The sequence below is a fragment of the Panthera tigris genome, chromosome A1 (assembly GCF_018350195.1).
Source record: "Panthera tigris isolate Pti1 chromosome A1, P.tigris_Pti1_mat1.1, whole genome shotgun sequence".
NCBI classification, from domain to species: domain Eukaryota; kingdom Metazoa; phylum Chordata; class Mammalia; order Carnivora; family Felidae; genus Panthera; species Panthera tigris.
Window position 1 is genome coordinate 133,398,967 of NC_056660.1, and position 20,002 is coordinate 133,418,968.

At 41.3% G+C, this 20,002-nt stretch overlaps 1 protein-coding gene across 5 annotated transcripts in view; it reads left to right on the plus strand.

Moving 5' to 3' along the window:
- Window positions 1–20,002, plus strand: part of MAST4 (microtubule associated serine/threonine kinase family member 4) — a 562,621-nt gene that overhangs the window by 517,766 nt on the left and 24,853 nt on the right. For all 5 annotated transcript variants that reach the window (XM_042987724.1, XM_042987722.1, XM_042987723.1 and 2 more), the window contains 9 exons: window positions 4,922–5,130; window positions 6,469–6,607; window positions 8,183–8,315; window positions 9,181–9,346; window positions 11,195–11,296; window positions 15,959–16,081; window positions 16,510–16,622; window positions 18,697–18,824; window positions 19,170–19,360. In XM_042987724.1, the coding sequence (XP_042843658.1) occupies window positions 4,922–5,130; window positions 6,469–6,607; window positions 8,183–8,315; window positions 9,181–9,346; window positions 11,195–11,296; window positions 15,959–16,081; window positions 16,510–16,622; window positions 18,697–18,824; window positions 19,170–19,360 (1,304 nt within the window). The remainder of the gene's footprint in view (window positions 1–4,921; window positions 5,131–6,468; window positions 6,608–8,182; window positions 8,316–9,180; window positions 9,347–11,194; window positions 11,297–15,958; window positions 16,082–16,509; window positions 16,623–18,696; window positions 18,825–19,169; window positions 19,361–20,002) is intronic.

The window sequence follows — 20,002 nt, forward strand, 5'->3', positions numbered from 1 at the left end:
GCTAATTTGATAACATCCAGTTTCCTTCTCTCCACATTACATGTTTCGGATCCCTGACTGGAAGTTAGATGTCCCTTAAGGCCAACTCCACTTCGTAGAGAGCTAACACTTGCCGTGTGCCCGGCACCGTGTTGGTTTATATATACTGTCTTCTCGCAAGAGCCCTGGGTGGTGTCGATATTATTTCCATTTAGATGTGGGGAAAGAGAAGCTTGGATGCATGGATGGCCACAGGTGTGCTAATTCTAAACAGTGCTCTTTCCTTCTCTCAGTATTCTTGTTACAACTTAGAGCCATGTTCATTGGGTATAGAAGGCCTTCTTCTCGTGATTCCACCTGGATTTTTCAATTACGGCTTTGAATATTTTCAAAGTGAAAGAATAAAATTGACTTAAAAGATTTTTAAAAACGAGGTCCAAACCTGGGTGGCTCAGTTGGTTAAGCATCCGACTTCGACTGAGGTCATGACCTTGCATTTCATGGGTTCAAACCCCGCTTGGGGCTCTGTGCTGACAGCTCAGAGCCTAGACCCTGGTTTGGATTCTGTGTCTTCCTCTCTCTCTGTCCTTCCCCTGCTCGTGCTTTGTCTATCTCAAAAATAAATGAAACATTTAAACAAAATTTTTTTAAAGACTAAATTTGAAAGGCATGACATCTCCCACTTTACTTTACCTTCTGGCTTTGCTGTGCATCAGTCTGTTTTACTCCTCAAAAGAGGGGGTTATTTACCTAAGAGAGCCGTGAGACCCATGTGTGCGGGTTGATAGCCACCCCTCTCTCCTTGTAGCCTTTTTTCTAACACATGCACTCTTGTTCCCACGTACAGATCTGCTCGCACGGATTCACGTATTGCCTCTCAGACTTAAGCATAATTTTATACGCATCAGACATTCACACTCCCGAGAGGACTGATTCATTCTGCTCTAGATCCCATCAGCTTCTGATTCCATTTCTCCCCACCCTCTCACTACTCAGTTCTGCATGGGTGGAATGAGTAAAGCTTGGCTCACAGAGGACAGTTGCCTCACCCCCTTGGGTTTTCTTACTTTAAAAGCAGGTCGGTGTAGGAAAAGAGACCCAGAAGCAGCCTTTTCAAAGAAAGCGAGGAAATGTGGGGCTGAATCAGTTCAGTCCAGTGTTAGAATTTGGCTGGTTTACACCTGTGCTTAGCGGCGTTAGATGTCTGTCAGCTGGCTGCTGTTTGTCTCTTTCAGTCTCTGTCTCTCCTCTCCACTGACTTAAGTAGATCTGGAATATGAACTTACAGGAAAGGAGGAAAGGTATATGAGAGACAACAGTTATTACTAAACAAAGAGATTTATAGATTTCAGCATTAAGAGTAATAGTCCTAAAGTAGTATGGTATTATAAAAACTGAATAATATAAGAGAAGCAGAAATCCAGCTACAGCAAATTCTAATTAAGAAGCCTAGTTGACTTTTGCAACTTGATCAAGATATGTGTGTCCTGAGGCAGTGATGTCTCAAGCTACCTATAGGATTAATTTCAGTTGATTTAGGTAAATTCTCCTAGGGATTAACTGATTGTTTTAAGTACATCATAGCAAGGGAAAGCAAAAAGATCAAGTTTTACAAATTGCAAATCTGAGAATAAAGATACGAGTCCTTTTTCACATAGGACCACTGAGAAACCTGGTCTGGATGCTGGTCAAATTAGACCTGAGGCATCTTGCTACTTTGTTCTTTCATTAAGTCTTAGTTCTGTTCTTCCTTCTCCACTTCCTACTGTTCATAAACATATTGCTGAGCAGTTGTTTATGGAAGAAATGGTGATGGTTGATTAAAAATCTAATGCCAGCTATGTGACAGTCTAAAGTGAAGTTCATAGTATCATGTCTGAGGACCCTCAGCACTATAGCTACTCAATAGTAAGTACTCGAAGAAGAAAGGGAAAGTAAGCTGTATTCCACTTGACTGTCAGTCATAGGCAAGTTATTATCTAAACATACTATTTGTTTCAACATTTCAAATTCTAATTTTCATTTTAAAAAGTAAATTCTGTTTCAAAAATTCCTCCTCATAACAATATGTGTTCACCATTGCTTGTCTTCTATTTCTGAGGAAACCAGGTTATTTTCTGTGCTCCCTTATATCTGATTCAATATCTGTCTGTCCTCCTTCCAGCTTTTCTCTAGGAGAAGCTCAGGGTTTAGGGAGGGTGAGGAGGATCTTGATTTTACCCAATCAGCATTGGGAAAAGAAAAATACTGTAAAAGCCTTTAATCTGACCTAGAAAGAATGAGTCGTTGGTTAGTTAATTTAGAAGTCAGTCAGAGTAGGAAATCATTTTAAAAAGATGCATACTGTAGGGGAACCTGGCTGGCTCAGTTGGTTAGGCGTCCGACTTCAGCTTAGGTCATGATCTCATGGTTCATGAGTTTGAGCCCCACATCGGGCTCTGTGCTGACAAGAGCCTGGAGCCTGCTTTGGATTCTGTGTCTCCTTCTCTCTACCCCTCCTCCACTCATGCCTGTCTCTCTCTGTCTCAAAAATAAATAAACACCAAAAAATTAAAAAGATGCACTCTGTAAACATTTTAATTTAATGTAATCTCAATATGTGTAAATTAACTAGTCTTTTTTTTTTAATTTTACAATGCGTGTACACAAGTGGGAGGGGCAGAAGGAGAGAGAATCTCTCTTTTTTAAAAAATGTTTACTTAGTTTTGAGAGAGAGATAGTGCATAAGCAGGGCAGAGGGAGAGGGAGACACAGAATCCAAAGCAGGACCCAGGTTCCAAGCTATCAGCAGAGTTCAAACTCAGGAACTGTGAGATCATGACCTGAGCCAAAGTTGGACACTTAATCCACTGAGCCCCAAGAGAGACAGAGACAGAGAGAATCTTAAGCTCTACACTCAATGTGGAGCCCAACACAGGGCTTGATCCCATGACCCGGGGAGCATGACCTGAGCTAAAATCCAGAGTTGAACACTCAACCAACTGAGCCACCCAGACATGCCTACTAGTCTTTTGATATAAGGCCTTTTTAAGATAGCCTATATAAACCACACTTGTAATACATCATTTTTGTTTTCCACTTTTCACTGCTTTTAAAGGTAACGTAAGAACTTGAAGCAATCTGAATGTAGGAATCTAGATTTGTATTATTTTGTCAACTTTAGAAAACCTTCTCACCCATACTAAAATAGGAATTTTATTTGGTAACTCACGTTTAACACATTTATCGTACTTTCCAAAGCATCCCACTTGTGTGTGTGTGTTTTTTTTTAATGAACAACAGAGCTTTTCCTTTTCACACTCATGTTTCATCAGTTTAAATATTTGTTGAAATTAGTTAATCCTGATATGAGGCCTCACCAGAAAAACAGGTGTGGAGATAAACCCAGCTGATGGGAGCCCCAGCATTTGGCGTCCTGAAGAAGACCCATGGCCCCTGTGGAAGGCGTTAGCTGCCCAGCTCCCTTGTCAGTTTGTTGTACAGCGGGAATAACAGCACTAGATTGTTCCTTGGGTTGGTTATCTAACGTGTGGATAAAAGAGATTTTCTGTATATGGTGAAGGAAGGAAGAGAAGACCAAAGAAATAATAAGGAGTAAAAAAAAGTAAAGAAAAAAAAAATTGAATAGAGACAAAATGATGTGTGATTTTGCAAGTGAAGGAGAAAGATGGATACAATATGACAAAGATACACATACACATACTTGACAGAAAAGCGATTTGCTAGTTGAACACTTGAGCGAAATGCGTGAATACCAGTTAAACTGAGATTGAATATGCTAAGACTTACAGAAGTGGATTACCCTGACATCTTGGTTCAGCAGGGAGCTAGGGTGTTCTAGTGGCCCTTACATTCTTTTTAGGAACAATGAAAATAGTGAGATAGGCATCTCAGAATAATCCCTCATTTTAGGAGGCAAACGTTGGAATACTTTACTGTGAATGATTGCTGTTTGGGTAAATTATTACTTATTTGAGCATTTCCTAACAGTTCAAATGTATTCTTCCACAATAATGACAAGTGAGGAGTAACTTAAGAGAAAATGAGCTGATCGAAGACATTTTCCTTGTTGCTTATCATTTCAGGTGAGGTTTTAAGCCTCCTCCTCTCTTTTTACTTGTTTGTTCCACATCAAGGTTCAGGGAGTCCATTGTCTTTCCCCAGCCAGAATTGGTTCTAGAGTGTTTGAGTGAGTCTTGCAGCAGAAATTTGGTGCAACGTCATTTTACAGTAAAGTTGGCTGTCACCTTGGCCATGGGGTGGATGGAAAGGAAATGCAGTGTATTATTGGTCCCCTTTTATGTTGGGAGAGGAATTTTCTGTTAAAACAGGCATAGGTGTAAATCATGCTGAGGTCTCTTCATTGTAGGACAGCCTCTTTATGACCTAGTACACACTTATCATTTATCTGGAAATGTCATGGGGAGTAAATTACCTTCAAACTGGAAGCCACCTACCCTAAGAAGCTTTGGTCCTTTTTTCAGATATCATTGGTATCATATAAAAAATTATTGTTTTAGTCATATAGTCAGTGACATATATCTAACGCCAGAAAGGATGTAGGTCATGGTATGTGTGTACTTTTGTTAATTCTTTTCCTGTTCTGACTTAAATACTGAATTTTGTTTGTGGAAAAACTGAAAACATCAGCTACGTATTGGGAAATAGCTCACTCTGGAAACTGTCCATTTCCATCCTTGCCATGAAGATGAATGTGGTGCCTTATGTACAGCCGATTACCTTTATTGAAAGATTAAGAAATAAATAAACCTAGCTGTAAGCTTTTGCCTTGGAATGGTATGTAGGTAGCTGCTAGGATAGCTTGTGTGAGCTGAATTCCAACTTCCTTGTGAATGTAAAAAAATGTTGACGATCACGTGGTTTCCTGTACCCAGAAGCATCCTCACCTCCCGTGAACTCCAACTCTTATGCTCCTTTTCAGGGCAGTCTACTTTGTTCGGCATAAAGAATCCCGGCAGAGGTTTGCTATGAAGAAGATCAATAAACAGAACCTCATCCTCCGAAACCAGATCCAGCAGGCCTTTGTGGAACGGGATATCCTGACTTTTGCAGAGAATCCCTTTGTTGTCAGCATGTACTGCTCCTTTGAAACAAGGCGCCACCTTTGCATGGTCATGGAATATGTGGAAGGTACATCAGCCTCTGACACACAGAACGTGACCCCTGTATCCAGAAGCTGCTTGCTCCTTTGTGCAGCTGAGGCTTTCCCTGTTGTGCTACCCAATGGTTGTATCCACCTAGGAACTGAAGCCAGGCACTGAGATGGCTGTCTTCCCAGTCATTATCTTCTGATAATTGCTTGTAAAGTGCCTGCTCTACTGTAACAAAGGGAAAATTAGTGCTTTTTGGAAAATGGTGGTTTTGCTTTTTTAATAGCTTTTAATCCTAACTACCTCCTCTCAATTGGTCATTACAGTTAGGATATAGGTGATGGAATTTTTCCTACCTACTTTCATTAAATAACATAAAATCATTCGTGACACTGAGTTTCTTAAAGAATGAATTAAAAATGCATTCTTTGTGGTCTACGGTATGAAATTAAAAACGAGTTTAGGGGAAAAGGAGATACAAGTCAGGAAAATCTAGCGCTACTTTTTTTGACATTTATGGTTTACCTTTTAAATGTTCTTATTTCCATCAGTTTTACATTCAATTTCTGCATGTTTGGCCATGACTTATTGAGATAAACAAAGTTAATAAAAGGCAGAGATGAGGAAAGGCCAAAACAATCTTCAAAAGCATCTAATTTAAGCTCTTGTAATTGAGCAGAATCCCAAGACTATAAAATTCTAAGAAACATTAACTATCATCTAGTTCGACCTTTTCATTTTGCGGATGAGTGAACTGAAACCCAAGAGGTGGGAGACTTACTAGATACTTTACTAGTAGACACAAGACAAAAGCGTAGCGTGCCTGATTTCTACCTGTTTCCCCCCACCCCCACACACACCAGCACTTGGCCTTACTAACCTTCATTGTGGTTATGATAACTAACATTTATCACACATTTAATAAGTGTTGGTAATGTCCTCAATTCGTTGCATATATCACCTCATGTAATCTACTTAATAATCTTACAAGGGGTGACAGTCTTACTGTCATGATATTAGAGAAGGGTGCCAAGACTAGCTTCCCTAAGATCTCTCCACCCGTAACGGAGCCAGGATTTGAACTCTAGGAGCCTAATTCCAGAACCCATGCTTTATACTGGTGTATTTTGTTCTTCAAATTTCATTTCCACTTTGAAGCCAGATCTGCTCTTAGGAGAACTGCTACCGTAAAAAAAAAAAAAAAAAAAAAAGATATATATGTGTGTGTGTGTATGTGTATGTTTATGTTTCACAGTCCCCACTTAGGAACTTGGTATACTGTGTCTGTGGGTAGATGCTATTTTATAATCTGCACTGATGGTCATCTTCAATCCTAGCTGATACTATACCTGCTAAGTCTTGTGTCTGTGTTTTATAGGAGGCGACTGTGCTACCTTGATGAAGAATATGGGTCCTCTCCCTGTTGACATGGCAAGGATGTACTTTGCGGAGACAGTCTTGGCCTTGGAATATCTACATAATTATGGAATTGTACACAGGGATTTGAAACCAGACAAGTATGCACACTGAGGAAACAGATCTTTTTTTTCACACCATGCAGAAAGTTTTCTTATGTCTATAAAAATGTTTTCTTTTAATGCTGCTTTGCGCATTTTAAAATTGTCCTGTAATGTTCCCATATGACTTATTTTGGCAGTATATATGGTAATGTTTATATAGTACTTTAAAGGTTCTGGGGCTTATAATAATAGCTTCTAAGGAACAAAAGAAAAAGATGATGATAAAGCCAGGGTTAATTAAATTTTTAAAAGTTTGTTTTTCATTATGTTAAGTTTTGAATCATAGAATGCTACAAGTTGCTTTCTGGATGGCTTTTGCATTTGGTATTATATACTTAGATAAACCTTCCCTACTCCAAGATGATATATTTGATATTATATAGTATCTCACCATTTAATGTAAAAGTTTTAAACCTATGTGACGTTCATTTTAGTGTCTGATTTGAGATACACATAGACTTTTTCCCCCAAATGACTATTCTTCATCTTGACACCATTTATTAAATTTTTTATGCTTTCTCCGCTAATTTCAGACAGCTCTATAAGCATTACATGTAATATGTAAAGATTCTAAGTGTGCTGAGAACTATATAAAATTAACTCGTGCTCATTCCAGAAAATTTGGAAGTACAGAAAAAGATTTTTAAAAATTCATTCATGGAGCGCCTCGGTGGCTCAGTAGGTTAAGCGTCTGACTCTTGATCTTGGCACAGGTCATGATCTCATGGTTCGTGGGTTCAAGCCCCACGTCGGACTTTGTGCTGACAGTACAGAGCCTGCTTGGAATTCTCTCTCCCTCTCTCTCTGCCCCTATCCCATTTGTGCTCACACTCTTTCTGTCTCTCTCACGATAAATAAAAACAATTTTTTTAATAAAATAAAATTTAAAAATTCATCCATGACATTACCAAAGACAACTATTAGAACTTTGGAATATTTCTTTCCAGTAGATATTCTTTCTCTTTACACTTCCTCTATTTCTTTAATTTTTTAAATTAATTAAAATTTTGGTTTTTCCCCTTAAAATGAATTTTTTTTTAATTTAAATTCATAAAGCTGTCAAATGTGAATCCTTTGCATACATAAGAAATTTACATTTTGTGCTTAATAAGTAGAAATTTAAATTCGAGCCATAAGTTGAAATCTTAAACAATAGTACGTTTTTCTGTCCAAGTTCTTTATCTTATGTCTCACTTAAACCTTGGACAGATTGATGTGGGATTATTGGTAATCAATCCTTTATTATTTTATTATTCTGAAAATAGATGTCAGAGTCCCACACTAGAATTTTTCTAAGAGTTCAGACCTATAAATAAAACTGTATGTGGCCGCTCCAACAAAGATTAGCTGGACCCTGTGTCTGGCCCTCCCTTGTGAATTACACTCATGAGCCAGATGCCCCTGTGTAATATGCTCTTGTGATTTCATCTCTTCTCGGGCTGGGTTCTATATTGAGATTGATACCTCTACACTAAATAGACTTAGGAATTGATAGGGGAAGGAGAAATCTAAAAAAAGAAAAGAAAAGAACTTAAAAGCAAATGTTATAATATGTGTCCTTCTGCTTCATAGTTTGTTGGTCACCTCCATGGGGCACATAAAGCTGACGGATTTTGGATTATCCAAGGTGGGACTAATGAGCATGACTACCAATCTTTATGAAGGTCATATCGAGAAGGATGCTCGAGAGTTCCTGGACAAACAGGTAAGCTTGCACGCAGCCCAGTTCTAGAGGGAAATACAAAGTACGATATTGCCAGCAACATTCCGAATCAACTTGTATAAGCCAGCTTCACATTAGTGCTGGGCGTCTAGATGTCTGTATAAGCCTTACGTTTAATAAAGTGCAAATTGCCTCCATTTTTCTCCCTGGGCCTCTCTGAACTGTCCGTTCCTCCGCATTCCTCCCCCAGCATTATGGTCTATTAGCAAGACGAACGATGTAATTGCGCACAAGTGAGAATGTGAGAGAGACAAATGGAAAACTGTTTTTGTAAGGAATTCAGGAGTCTCAGTAGAGTACTCATGAAACTCATGATGCATTGTACAATCCCGGGTGCTAAAATCCCAGCCATGGCCCATTTCCCTTTAAGCATGCCTCATTACCATGTGCCCACAATCTGTTCATTGTAAAGTTACTTAAGGTAAACACATCTCAACTGTCAGGCTTTGATAAAGTAACCAGGATGTGAATATATTTTGGTCATACAAATACTAAAACTATCTCTGGTGGCAACAGATGAAGAATGCATCATTCTTTTAAGCGTTAAAAATGTTTTTAATATTGTGGAATAAGTAGAACCACCAAACAGGGTCAGACCCTCAATTTGAAATTGCACGTTATGCATAGTTTAACATTAAAGCGGCATTTAAATTTCCCTTTTTTGCTGTTTAAATATTTCATTGCCTTTGGGGTTATGGATGCTGACTTAATAATTGCTGTTCTTAAGTTCTCTGCCCATGTGGTTGAGCAGGTACACTCTTGGCAACCTAATTGGTGTTTAGCCATCGTGTTCATTTTGATTCATGTCTAATGTTCCAATTATTCTAATATTGCAATCATCTTTTAGGTCTGTGGCACGCCTGAATACATTGCACCAGAAGTGATTTTGAGGCAGGGCTATGGGAAGCCAGTGGACTGGTGGGCCATGGGGATAATCCTCTATGAATTTCTGGTTGGATGCGTGCCATTCTTTGGGGACACTCCAGAAGAGCTGTTTGGACAAGTCATCAGTGGTAAGTATCTTCAAGCGACTGTTGGAAAGCAGCTCTTTAATGTAATCCTGCGGAGTATTGCCGTCTTCACTACTAAAATGTCAACCTTTACCAAACAGTTTAGCCAACACATTAAAAGAACTCACTCATCATAGCCCATAACTGACTGACAAATCTCAGGAGATCAATTTGTGTTGAAAATTGATCTGAGGAAGTTTCGTTAACATGGAATCTGGCACGGCGCTGGCGGTGTAACCGATTTTTATGGTGTGCTTTTTCTGCAAAAGAAATTCACGTGGGATTTGCAAATTATTTCCTTTCCGTCCAGTCTTCCTTTCCATCATAGGAACGTGGCACCAGGGAAGAAAAGGTTAATGTGGGTCACATTTACATAAATGGGGGGAAAATAGCTAATGGCACAGTGAAGAAATTAACAAAAATGTAATAAACCCTAAAACAAATGTCTACCACATAATAAATAATGAGGATGGGAAGGAAGCAAATTTAATTCACAGACTGTTAATGATTTCATTGGTGGTTGTTATGGTGTAATGTTATTTCTATAACAGCTGTTCATCTTTCATTTAAAATTCAATAACCTTTAGATCTTAACCTGCACGCTGACCCTCGCTATTGTTACGCGGCTTGTGGCAAAACTAAATGATAATTAAATAGGCCCTATTAGTACCCTACCTGCTGTTTTTATAAAATACCCCGAAGCATATCAAAAAGGCCTCTCCTCCTCAGAGTTTTATCAGTCATCACCGACACCTCCATCACCCACTCGGATACCGTCTGGACTGTGCTACAGGGCCCAACAGTGGAAAGAGAGGGAAAATGCGAGTCGCTACGAGGAGTCCCTTAATCACAGCGTTATTCTCTATCGTTGACTTTGCAAGCCAGGCATATTTGTAAACTTTAACAAAGTAGATTTGTGCGTTGCCTGCAGTGTATAACCCTTTTCTACAATATCTGAGATGTTTATGGATTTATAACTAGGCTGTTTGCTGATATACCAAGGCCTGAATGGCAGGAGGAATCAACTGTTTAATTAACACAAGCAGCAAATGCTGGCTTTGTTCTCGATGCCTTACGGCTCAGATGCATATTCATGTTTTATTTTCCAAATCAGATTTAAACTGCAGCAGAGGAAGCTGGAGGCAGGCACACACAGAAATAACTCATGTTTTTATTGCATTTCCATACACACAAGCACACACACCTTATCTTCAGGCAAACTCCTGTGGAATGTAGAACATGTTCTCATATTTATGGCAGATTTTGAATACTTCCATTACTATGATTACTTTGGATTTCTTTGTCTTCAAGCTTAACACTTTGGCCTTTGATTTGTCTCTAGACATAGTTATTTTTGCAAAATTAACTTCGTGCTTCTCAAAGCTGAAGAACTCTATGGCTGTGGCCAAATTCTCATTTAAAGGACAGTAGCAGAGAAAAATCTTACTGTCTTGATACCCTGTACAAGCAACCACCTGAAACAGAGGTGTTTAGGGTTTCCCTCATATTAAGTCCTCTTAGTGACTGGAAGGAACAATTTGTGGTGAGCCAGTTCTGACGCACAGAAAAAAAAAGATACAAAGAATCAAAAAAGGAAATGGAAGGTGCTGCTTGTTGAAATATTCTCTCCCTGCCTTGTTGACAGCTGTACTGTTTTATATCTCATGAAACAGTACTTCTCAAACTTGCTTATGCCCAACTGACATCCCTGTCAAAATGCAGATTCTGATTCAGTCTGGGATGGGGCCTGAAATTCTGTCTTTCTCACAAACTCCCAGGCCACATCCAGGCTGTAGGTACCCGGACTGCCATTTGAACAATGACATTGTAAGCTCTGTGTCTCCTTTCTAGATGAGATCAACTGGCCGGAAAAGGATGAGGCACCACCCCCCGATGCCCAGGATCTGATTACCTTGCTTCTTAGGCAGAATCCCCTGGAGAGACTGGGAACAGGTTAGAGCACATATGTTTTAATTTTGCTAATATGCAAGAAATAATGTCTTTGTGGAACATTAAGAGGTTCTTGTTTGTGTTTTGTTTTTGGTTTTTTTTTTTTTTTCTTGCCTAGGAAACATCTGTTGGTTGATGTAGGACATGACTACAACACATTATAATAATCATATTTTGGGTTTTTTTTTTTTTTTCTGGTTCAGAGCAATATGTATGCTAGGAAGGTTGGTGATTGTGTGTCTTTGATTTTTTTTTTCTCGTTGTTTTTTGGTTTTTTGGGGTTTTTTTGCAAAGCAAAAGTTATTTGTTTCAATAAATAAAATTGTCTGGAAGAAAACCTCAAGGGCACATGTAACTCTTCTGTCCTGAAAAGCATGCATCTTAAATAATTTAAAATAGATGATTCGAGATGTACAGCTTTTTTTGTAACACATATATTCCTAGAAGGATTTGACCCAGCACGTTCTGTCTATAGGCTTTAAAATGGGTTATCAGTCCTCGAACTAATTAGTTTCTGGAAATGAGTGTCAGAGGTTTGAACCATGCTGTCTCATCATGGTGATCATACCGTAGCCCAAGAAAGAGGATTAAAACTATTGGCTTTCAAGATTAAGGAGATAATAGATTTGTTTCTTGCCGATTATTTTTTCCCAGCTGTTCCCCATACAAGTTATGTTTCAGCCAGTCATTTTCCTTTTCTAATATTCTGAATGGACAGTGATCCCAGTATAGAGTCCCAACCTGCCCTAGTATGTAAATTTATCTAGATGGGACTAAATATTAAATATAAGTACAAAACACAGTAGACAATTCCCATAATTTTCACCTGTGAAAATTTTTGTCTTGATGGGTTTTTTACTCTGAACTGTTTCATTCTACCTCATTGTAATAGAAATATCAGAAAATACTGAAGAAATCATTCTCTCCCTCAGTTTTCCCAAGGCAAAAATAATTTGCAGCAGCTCCAAATACGTATCTTCTATTTTTCCCCATTTTTGCCCACAGCTTCCCCAGTTGGAGGGCTCCATTCTTGCTTAAATATGCTCGGCTACTAGAGTTTATGGTAATGCATTGAAGCCCGTGGGCCATATTTTTGTCTTGGAAATAAAGTTTGATTGAAACACAGCATTGCCATTCACATGCATTGTTTATGGCTACCTTCATGGTAGAGTACCAGAGTTGACTCATCAAACCTGCCCACAAAGCCTAAAGTATTTACTATTCGGCTTTTTGCAGAAACATCTCTCATGGTCTGCATTAGAGAATCAAACAAGATTCAAACTGCAGGCTCACTTGGGAAGACTTCTTTGAGTTGAGCCTCTTACCGGAGGACCATGTGCATTTTTGCCTTTTGCAGTGGATGAGTGGGCCTTCGAGTAGGAAAGACAATATAAACGGAAGTTAAGGGCACAAACTCCACGGTCAGATTGCCTGCATTTAAATCTCTGTTGTGTGACTGTGGGCAGGATGTTTCCCTTTCTGTGCCTCATTTCCCCGTCTGTAAAATGGAGCTTAGAGAAGTACCCGCCTTTTCATGAGGATAAAAGATCATCCACCGTGGCTCTTAAAACCAGGTGTGACACTGCTGGCCCTGGTATTGCCATTTTAATGTTCTGCCCGTATAATCTCACACTTTCCCCCTTTGGACATACAAGATACAGAAATGGCGGTGGTGCCCCTGTCTTTGAGCTGATCGAACTCTTTGAACAGAGTACTTTATATTTCTTCCCTCCCCCCTATCTGATTTTCCTTTGTCTGGAGTAACTAGCAAACTCGTTGCTCCCTGCCCTCTGTGACCTGCAGTCACATTTGCTTTCTGGCTCCAGGGATGTGAGTAGGTGTCAAAGAATGGGTGTCAAGGCCCGTGCAAGGCAGAGTTCTGAGGCGTGATTTCTGCTCGAGCCAAATAGGAGAAGTGGCGGCATTTTCAGACAGCCTGCAACACTGCAAATATCTGTTTACGTGTGCTCGTCAGCTGTCCCGGGGAAGCGTTGGCCTGAGATACGTCTAAAGACGACGTTAGAATCGGCACATCCCTTCCAAAGAGCCCACTTATCTTCTGTGTTCTTGGGTCGGCTTGGAGAGTGTCCTCACGGAGTCTTCTGCCTGCTGCCCTCCTCTGAGAATACTTGGGAACTTGACTGGGCTGGATTTGACAAAACAGGGTTATGGTGATGGTCCACGCATCCATGTTTATATGTGATACGCTGTGTGTTACCTCTCTGCTCATTTTTCTCCCTGCTACTGCTACTTGGGTTCTTTTCGGGGTTTGACTATTTGAGAAGCGCATCTCCTAGCAGAAGCTCAAAAGAGACATTTAAAAGGCCCTGACCCAGCTCTCGGTATTGTCGAGAAGTACGTGCCAAACAGACAGGTCCCATGTGACAGATCCCGTAGGGTCCAGAGAACGAGGCTGAGAATCCCGCAGGCCTGCCATGCTGCTTCCAATGACAGCATTTTGGATTTAATGCATATTTAGCGGGCAAAATAATGCACCGTGAAAATGTGCGAATTCACATTTGCCCGAGAGACTAGAGAGGCTGAGAAAAAGAGTGTGAAGAACATAATGGATGTTTAAGAAACTTCCATGAAAGGAGAGAGAACCTCAAGGGAGAACATTAGGGCAAAGGATAACTTGCAGTTGGGAAACTTGTCCTCCTTGAACTAGACTTTTGAACTCGTGAAGTACTGAATGGCAGCCTGGTTTGTCAGACTTTACAGCTGCTCAGATGCGACGAACTTCCACCCGTGTACCAGCTGGGAGGTCTTGAGTGGCTTCTTCTTTACTTGGGTCACAATTTCCTAATCTAGGAAGGTGGGCATGCTATATACCTCACAAGATTATGGCGAGGACTGAAATTCAGTATGTTCATGAAGACACCAAGTACATTAACGTAATACGTAATAGGAGCTCCAGATACGATCAGCGCTCGCTCTTTCCCTTTCCCCATCCAAGCATGGAGTTGATGCAATGCCTGCTTTGTGGGGTTGCTTTCAGTGATTTAATTGAAGAGAACTGGATGCTTCTAGCGTCTCGGGCAGTACTTGTCCAAGTCAGCCCTCCTCTGCCCGCTGCCACTCCTATTGCTGTTGTGGTCAACATCAGACTCCACTGTGTGCCAGAAACACAGAGAATGCCTATGTAGCATCCTGGATAAAGATTCCAATCAAATGCTTAGTAAAGAAGAATCTGTTCTTCCTTTTTGGGGGTGACTTTCCCACTTTGCTCTTGCCCTGGCTGGGTTTGGGGCTCCAGTCTGCACCCTGTGCTGTAGTAACCTGACCGGCAGAGCCACGTCTCTGGGCCACACAGACAGGTCCCCCACCCCAACACTCAGGCCCATTTCTCCTTCAGTTTGCATTTCTCATCCTGGTTTTTTGTTTGGTTTTGGTTTTGGTTTGGTTTTTGGTACCACACTGAGGACAGAGTGGGAAGCATGGTGACAACTTCACGAGAAAGGCATTTACGTCACACCTACAGGGCATCTCCTGGCAGGGAGGTGATGAGAGCCTGTGTTAGTCCTGTGAGAAATACTCCTTCGTGGTATTTTTTGGGGACTGATTCTTCCTTACCTCCCTCCTCGACAGTGTGTGTGTGTGTGTGTGTGTGTGTGTGTGTGTGTGTGTGTGTGTGTAAGGGCAGAGGCCTGATTCTCACACTTTGATTGTCTAACCTGTGTACCTATTTCCCTTTACCTGGGGCATGATATATTTTGATGGGGCCTGCCCTTTCAAACCCTCAATAAAATCATGAACTAAATTAGGGGCGCCTGGGTGGCTCATTCGGTTAAGCGTCTGACTCTTGACTTTGGCTCAGGTTATGATCTCATGGTTCATGAGTCTGAGCCCCATGTCAAGTTCCATACTGAGAGTACAGAGCCTGCTTGGGATTCTCTCTCTGCCCCTCCCCCCCCCTCGTGCACGCACTCACTCTCTCGCAAAATAAATGAATAAACTTTAAAAAAAATAAAATCATGAACTAAATAACTATGCTGATTGGCAAAAAAAAAAAAAAAAAAAAAAAAAAAAAAAGCCTAAAACTTAGGAATGGTACCTGATTTTCATCACATGCTTTATAAATCTATGAAACAGGCTTGCCAGTTTCTTACCTAAGAATCTGTGATCCACAGAATCGAAGTCCTACCTATGTTAATGAGCAATCCAATAAAACTGAATGGAAACCATTATATACTATTCAGGAAAAATTCATCTTTATTAACCTTATCTCCGGCGGAAATGTTGCTGTGAACACATTTTGTGCCTTGTTAGAATTTCTTTTTTTTTTTTTTTTTTTTTTTTTTTTTTGTAATGAGCAAGTCTCCTTTGGGCCAACGTGTGTGCACATCCCCAGGTTCAGCATAATGTGATTTTAAGTGTCCGCATCATTAACCTTTGAAAAATGGAGGAAGTCATAGAAAAATTAACAAAGGAAAACTGTGCCATGGCAACTGCTGTTAGCAAAATCAAATCGTCTTCCAATGAATTATGGGAAAATTTGGGTTGGGAGGGGTTGTCGTAGAATGAAAAAGTAAGATTTGCATGATTCTTTAATTTATTTCTCTATTGATTTGAAGTGTTGGCAGGGGGAGGTGTTGTCAAAAGCTTTGCTGTGAGGGTAGTTTAATATTTTCCTCTCTGTTCTTTCCCTCTCCTCTGCACCCCAAGGTGGCGCCTATGAAGTCAAACAGCATCGATTCTTCCGTTCTTTAGACTGGAACAGTTTGCTGAGACAGAAGGCAGAATTTATTCCCCAACTGGAATCTGAGGATGACACAAGTTATTTTGATAGTACGTGAATTATCTGACATAAAATGTTGTTTGACCTTTACTTTGTAGAAAATTATCTCTGCTCATGATAGAAGTTTCTAGTCTTGAGCCTATGAGTTCTTTTTTTTTTTTTTTTTAACATTTATTTATTTTTGAGACAGAGACAGAGCATGAACGGGGGAGGGTCAGAGAGAGAGGGAGCCACAGAATCCGAAACAGGCTCCAGGCTCTGAGCTGTCAGCACAGAGCCCGACGCAGGGTTTGAACTCACGGACCGCGAGATCATGACCCGAGCTGAAGTCGGATGCTTAAGAAACTGAGCCACCCAGGCGCCCCGAGCCTATGAGTTCTTAAACATAATGCTTTGATATAGAAACTCTTAGTAACATATCTAAATTAAAAGCTGAAATTCTGAGTGATTGGAACTGTTACCAAACATTTCTCTGCAGCTCGGTCAGAGAAATATCATCACATGGAGACTGAGGAAGAAGATGACACAAATGATGAAGACTTTACTGTGGAAATAAGGCAGTTTTCCTCCTGTTCACACAGGTTTTCAAAAGTAAGTGAAATATGGCAGAAACCTACAGAGTCTTTCTGGAGAATCTCCCTCAGGCCAGATAGTTGGCATTTCTAAATAGGCGAACAAGATTGTAAAAATCACCTCTGTAGTGTTTTAGTGCTTGGGGTCTCCTGTGCTTAAAATTCCTTTTAGCCTAGGAACAGTGACCCCACCATCTTGATAATCCAGAGTCCCTACCTGCCTGTCTCACTCTCCACAAATGGATATCTTTTTTCTTGGAGACGCAGACTTGCACTCACAGTATTATCTATGGAGAACACGAGAGCCATATATGTTGACCTCACCCTGTGTGACTAGGTTTAGTTCCTTGCCAGACTGTGGAGGCATCCTCCCCTTTCTCTGACCCTTTTTGTTTGTTTGTTTGTTTATTTGGTTTGACAGAGAGAGAAAGAGCATGTGCGGGGGAGGGGCAGAGAGAGAGGGAGAGATTCCCAAACAGCCTTCAACAGTGCACAGCCTGACAGCAGGGCTCGATCTCACAAACTGAGTCCATGATCTGAGCCAAAATCAAGAGTTGGACGCTTAACCAACTGAACCACCTAGGCTCTCCTCTCTCATCTTTTAATGAAGAACATTGAGCTTGAGGTCACTGTGTGCATAGCCCCCTCCTAGTATCACATGGAATACAACACAAAGGAGCAGTCTGAGTCCCTGACATCAGCTAGGACCCTTGGGGATTAGTTGATGCAGAATAAGAAAGTCTGGTAACCAGTGACAGAAAACATAAGTTATATGAAAAAGCCTGTAGGAAGCCAAGCTCGAATTTTGGAAATGGGAGAAGGTAATAAAATCGATGTCTGAAATGGATGCTTTTTACTGATAGTGGTAAGATTAAAACACACACACACACACACACACACACACACACACACACACACAGGCAAATAAAACGAAGAAACCTGATAGTCCTGAGACTGGAAGAGCCCTAGGAAAATGGAAACAAACCTAAAGGGCCCCCTGCCTGCCTCCCTTGTGATATTTTCAGTAGCTATGCATTTTCTGTTGCCATGGCATTTTGCATGATGATGTTCAGCTTTTCTATAACACATAGGGTTGATAAAGTGTTCATACGTTTTTCTATGTGGCTCCCTAGATACAGCACATCTGCATGTGGGCTGGCACTGACCGCCCTGTTTATAGGAAGGCCATGGAGAGGTGAGGTTTCCCTGGAGGAGGTGGTGGCCGGCCTACCCAGAGCCAGGACTGAAGCTTTGATCACACTGAGTGCAGGCTTTCCCCAGTGCCTGTTCTCTGGCCCATCCAAGCCAGGCCCTGGACTCCATTTCCTTCCTGTTGTCTTCTGTTGGTTAGCCAGCCTGGTCCTCACCCTAGTAGACCAATGGGCCATCTAAGGGTACCCCACCCATGAGAGCAGTGAGTGGCTGCATGGCACGGTAAGGATTGCTTCCTGCACTGGGCTCCCAGCTCTGTATTTTCCCTTCCACCTTTCCTGTGGGACCACAGAGGTCTCAGGTTTGCCTGAGCTCTGATCCCTTTCAGAAATGCCAGTGCCAAGCTGTGTGTCTGTATATGTGATTTATAAGCCAGAGACCTCTGACTCATAACCACATACGTACTGCATCCCCCCACACACTTCTTGAACCAGGTAATTTATTCTTCTGTTTGCACTCAATTCCAATTCATTTTTCTCCTTCCCGCCCCTGACTGGTGGCCATTAAAGCTTTCTCTCTGTGATTTTCTCTTTCTGATAGACATCATGGTTAAAAAGTAATCTAAGGTGTGCATTGATCCCCCGGCCTAGAAACCCCAACGCGTCTATGGATTTTGTTTGCAGATACAAAGTCCATAACAAGACAGGGCAAGAGGGTGATGAATTCATAGCTTTTGCTCCAAGAAGAAAAAAAAATACATACATTGACCATACATCTCAGGACTCAAGTAAACAGTATCGGAAAGTACCTTCTAAATACATGGTCCCAACTGAAACTTTAGTCATACTCTTGGGCTTTACTCCCAGGGTTTGGGTTTTTGTTTTTTTTCTGACAGACTCTTTCAAGAAGATATTAATAAACCCTATTGCTTCACCTCGCAGGTTTTCAGCAGCATAGACCGAATAACTCAGAATCCAGGAGAAGAGAAGGAAGAGCCTGGAGACAAAACCAAAAGCACAACATTGCCATCCACAGAAACATTCAGCTGGAGTTCGGAATATTCGGAAATGTATGTGAAACGTCTGTTAAGAAAGGTCATGTGCAGTTGCTGCTAGAGCAGTGATTCTTAAGCTTGAGTGTGCATCAGAATGTCCCAGAAGCCCTGTAAAAACACAGGTTGCTGGGCCCATTCCAGCGTGTGTGATCCACTAGATCTGGGATGGAGGCTTTGTAATAAGTTCCAGGAGATGCTCTTGCTGCTGGCCCAGGGACCACACTGTAAGAACCACTGTGCTAGACATGTGTTGGTTGGGTGTATCCAAGTTCCGTTCTTACCTAATTTCCTCCAGAATTCTCCTTGAACACCGTTTCCTAGTATGGATGTATATATGACTTTGTTTTGTTTTTAATTAAGGCAACAGTTATCCACATCCAACTCTTCAGATACTGAAAGCAACAGACATAAACTCAGTTCTGGCCCACTTCCCAAACTGGCTATTTCAACAGAGGCAGAAAAAGATGAAGGTGCTCCCTGCCCCAGGGACCTGCACGAGGAGCCCGAGGTCACCACTCCCGCCAGTACAATCAGCAGCTCCACCCTGTCAGGTAAGCGCCCGTGTGCAGTGCCTGCTGTCCACACGTCACCCACCACGTTGACAAGTGGTGGCTGGTGTTCTGAGTCCCGGGCTGGCCTAACCAGGTGGTGGCAATGGCTGTTTTGTGCTGCTAGACTCCATCCATGGCCCCATGTCAAAGGCTCGGGGGATCAGCTCTTACAAACTGAGGTCCAGTGTCTCAGACCCCTCCTTATTGCGTCCTCATACAGTAAACCCTTCTTGTTTCAGTTTGACCCAAGAGCCAGCCTTAGCTTTCATGACTGGGTTTCAGTAGGATTCTTTGTCAGCAACCAGAACCACACTAAAGACCACTTTCTCTGTTGTTGATGCAAAAGCAGGTCTCACAGTGTAGTGTCTAACTGAAAGTTAGGAGTAAGGAACTGTACCAAATAGTGACACGCTCGAATTACCCTCAAAAATGGCTTAAATCACCCACAAGGTACAGCGTAAGGCCAGCTCTCCTTCTTGTGTCAAAATGGATGGTGGTTTCTTCAAAGGAGGTGGTTTTTGTTATGGGGCCATGTTGTGCCAAACAACTTACCTCTTCACGCTGGACTCTTAGTGAGTGCAGCACGATGCTTATTTTGTGAGATTCCCAGATGCTGTCTGTGCATCCAGGACTGAGGGGAGG